Genomic DNA, 3,547 nt, shown 5'->3' with positions numbered 1-3,547 from the left:
AGCTTCTCGGGCGATTAGACCACCAGGAGGCTAAGCCGGCCTGGAGGCCTGTCCCCCCCTCCGGGAGGTCGCCTCCACCCTCCTACACCCCGGCCCTTAGGCCTGCGAGGCCCTGCCTGCCCCCGGAGGACTCCGGTGGATCACGTCTCGGAGTTTGAGAGGGGAGGACGGCGGGGAGGACACTCACTTGTTCCTGCGGATCCAGTCGATGAGGGCGCGCACCTCCGGCACGTCGTCCAGGGCCGGCGGCTCACCGGAGCTGAACTGGTCCGGGAAGCTGCGGTTGAGGTCGCGGCCACGGCTGTTGTCGCGGCCGCCGGACCCAGGCGGTCCGCCGCCGCCGAAGCAGCAGTCGCCCTCGCGGGCGCGCTCGAAGCCATCGGGTGAGGCGGGCAGCACGTACAGTCGGGTGTGAGCAGCGGACGAGGGCAGTCTCCGCGGGGTAGCCGGCCGCCAGCTCCCGGCAGGTAGGCGAGCACCTGGCGCGACACGGTCTCGTCGCGTGCATGTTTCCCACCAGCTCAACTGCCGCCGGCAGGCAGCAGCGGGCCAGCCGCGTCGGGCCCCGCGTCCCCGTCAACGGGTGCGACCCCAGGCCGGGCGTGAGGCGCAGCACCCACAGCGGCCGGCCCTCCCCCGAGCGGCCGATGCCGAAGAGGCGGGTCAGGCCCGGGAGCCCCGCGGCCGCCGCCTCCCGCAGCGCCGAGCCCAGCTCCTCTTCGTGGTAGTAGCGGTCGAACTGGCCCTCGCCCGGCTCGGCGCCCGCGCTCGTCGTCGTGGACGTCGCCTCCGCCTTCTTGATGTGCGCGGCCCGGGCCGGTCTCCGCGGCAACAGCAGCAGCAGCAGCAGCAGCACAGCAGCGGCGGGAGGCGCCCCGGCTGCCCGAGTGGCCGCGCGCCCCAGCCGCTCGCCATCTTCCAGCAGCACAGCCACCCGCTAAAGCTCCCGCGGCTCCGCGCTCGGTGGCCGCGGCACGCCTCCCATCGGCCTCCGCGCCTAGCAACCCCCCGCTCCCAGCCAATCGCGGGAGAGCCTTCTGTGACGTCACGCCGAGGGGCGGGGCTTTCCTTAAAGCAGCGGAGTCCCTGTCGCCCTGCCTTTCTCCTGTCCGGGAAGAGTTTGCTCACTCTCTTCCTTTGCCAAGGTTCTTTCCTTCCTCCCCACGGTCTCTCCCGCCTGTTCTCCGCTTCCCTCCCTGCCACTGGCTCGGTCTCTTTGTGGCTCACCCCTTTCAGTGCTTTTACTAGCTCCCTTGCCATTTTTGTTGCAGTTTCTTCCCCCCTCCCCTCCCCTACCCCCCGGCTGCGCTTTAACGCTTAGAACCGAGAATCAAAACAATCAAAAGGTTCGAAAGAATGTACCTTGGAAAAGCCCACGGAAGCCTCAGCCCTTTCCGCCTGTCACTCTGCAAGCGGAGGAGGGAATGGGACACTCGGGGTGGCAGTGGGCTCATTACCTCACAAAGCACTCCATTCCCACTTCAGGTTCCGTGTTGAAAGGTGTCTCCTTTACCTGCAGTGGTTCTCAGCCTTCTGGCCCTTTAAATACAGTTCCTCATGTTGTGACCCAACCATAAAATTATTTTTGTTGCTACTTCATAACTGTAATGTTGCTACTGTTAAGAATCGTAATGTAAATATCTGATATGCAGGATGGTCTTAGGCGACCCCTGTGAAAGGGTCGTTCGACCACCAAAGGGGTCGCGACCCACAGGTTGAGAACCGCTGGTTTAGAGGCTATCTGCTATGTAGTAGCTTCCCTTTTGTTTATCTATTTCTTGGGTGTCACCCCGGATTATTTCACCGCCACCAGTTCCTGTATGTGCTGGTCTTAGCCCTCTGCAGGCAGATTTCATTTCATAGTTCACTTGACCACCTCTCACAACTTTCCTGAGCAAGTTGTTTGTTTTAGCGTAGCATTAGGATGGCATTTTAAAAGCAGCAGGAACAACATTTCTGGGAACACTTGCTTGGTGGGTATAATTCCTGAACAACTCACTGTTCTCTCAAGGCTGATGAATACAATGCTTTACATTCTGAAGAGTTCTTTAAAGTAGGTGTTAGTCACTTTAGCTGGAAGAAACACAAAACCTCACAATCTTCTTATCAAGTGTGAAATTCTACCCATCTAACAACATAATTGCAATAACCTGTATTTCCTTCTTCCAGGGCCAGACCTCTCAATACCCCTTCCTTGAACTATGATGAAACCCAAATATGACTAGAAAAGAGTTCATCCATTCATTTAGTAAATATTTATTGAGCAACTGCTGTGTGCCAGAGTCAGGGTCTGGTAAGCAATTCATTGTACTCAGTTGGAGGAGATTGGATACAGTTTGTGGTAAGTGCTACCATAGAGATATGGGGGTCCCAGGTAAGGGAAACCTCATTCACCCTGAGGAAGAGAGGGGAGAAAGTAGGGGGAGGAATTCTGGACAGAAGGAGGAGCAAGCACAGAAGGCTGCAAGGCTTGAGAGCAAATACTGCTCATCCTGGCAGCTGCATGCAGATCCCGATTTCTTCTTCTTTTTTTTAATCCTCACCTGAGGATATGTTTGATTTTCAGAGAGAGAGGAAGAGAGAGATTGGTTGCCTCCCATTCATGGCCCTTCCAGGGATGAAACCTGCAACCTAGGTGTGTGCCCTGCCTGGGAATGGAATCCACAGCCTTTTGTGTGTGGGAGGATGCTCCAACCAAGTGAACACCCGGGCCAGGGCACAGATCAGGATTTCTGACGTGAAGGCGCTCATAGGTGTGGAGGTGACCTTACAGGACACAAGTCAGAAAAGCAGACCAGAGCCCAAAGAAACTCACAAGCCAGGCTCTGGGGAACACTTACCTGGAAGACCATGGAGAGCCACCAGTGGGTTTTAAGCTACTTTAGAAAAATCCCTCTGACAGTAACATGGAGAGTGCAGTGGAAGGTGTCAGACTCCAGACTGAGAAAACTGTAAGGAAGATATAATCCAAGAAGACATTATGAGACTCTGAATCCTTGGGGGCAGTGCCAGTGGAGGTGGAGAGAAGGAGGTGGATTTGAAAGACTTTTAGGAGGGAAAGTGGACGGAATCTGGTGACAGAGAGAGGATTGTAGGCTGACTCCCAAGTTACAGCCTAAGCAACTTGCAGGTGCTCACTGAGGTTTTTTAGGACAGGAGCAGGCAGGCTTAGGTGAAGGTGATGAGTTTAGCGGTCACTCTCTGTCCTGTGAATGCTGCTTCTCCTCTAGGCCCCATTTGGTCTAGTCGGCATCACCCACACCCGCTGCAACTCAACAGAAACAAAGCCCCAACTCCATACAGAGACCACTCTCCCCCTGAGAGTGCTCGATCATTACACGATGCATTTGGACGATAATCCAAATCGAAGAAGACCCAGGGGACATGTTAACCTCCAATCAAATATTTCCTTTTCTACCATTTTCATTCTCCTTTGAAACCTCTTCCTGCCAACTCACTACTACAGCCTCACCTAGTGAGGCAGGCTTGAAATGTAAATACAGGAGCATGGGGGCAGTGAAAGAATATGAAGCAACTTGAGCCAGCA

At 55.7% G+C, this 3,547-nt stretch overlaps 1 protein-coding gene across 1 annotated transcript in view; it reads right to left on the bottom strand.

The window, feature by feature from the left end:
* Positions 1-2,852, bottom strand: part of CPD (carboxypeptidase D) — a 57,043-nt gene extending 54,191 nt beyond the window's left edge. The window contains 5 exon segments of the mRNA XM_023759494.1: positions 188-403; positions 405-464; positions 466-586; positions 589-937; positions 2,841-2,852. Coding sequence (XP_023615262.1) covers positions 188-403; positions 405-464; positions 466-586; positions 589-937; positions 2,841-2,852 — 758 coding nt within the window.
* Positions 2,853-3,547: the final 695 nt, after the last annotated feature.

The sequence above is a fragment of the Myotis lucifugus genome, unplaced genomic scaffold (assembly GCF_000147115.1).
Source record: "Myotis lucifugus unplaced genomic scaffold, Myoluc2.0 scaffold_157, whole genome shotgun sequence".
Lineage (NCBI taxonomy): Eukaryota > Metazoa > Chordata > Mammalia > Chiroptera > Vespertilionidae > Myotis > Myotis lucifugus.
Note: the sequence above shows the minus strand (reverse complement) of the source record. Positions and strands in the feature narration are given on the sequence as shown.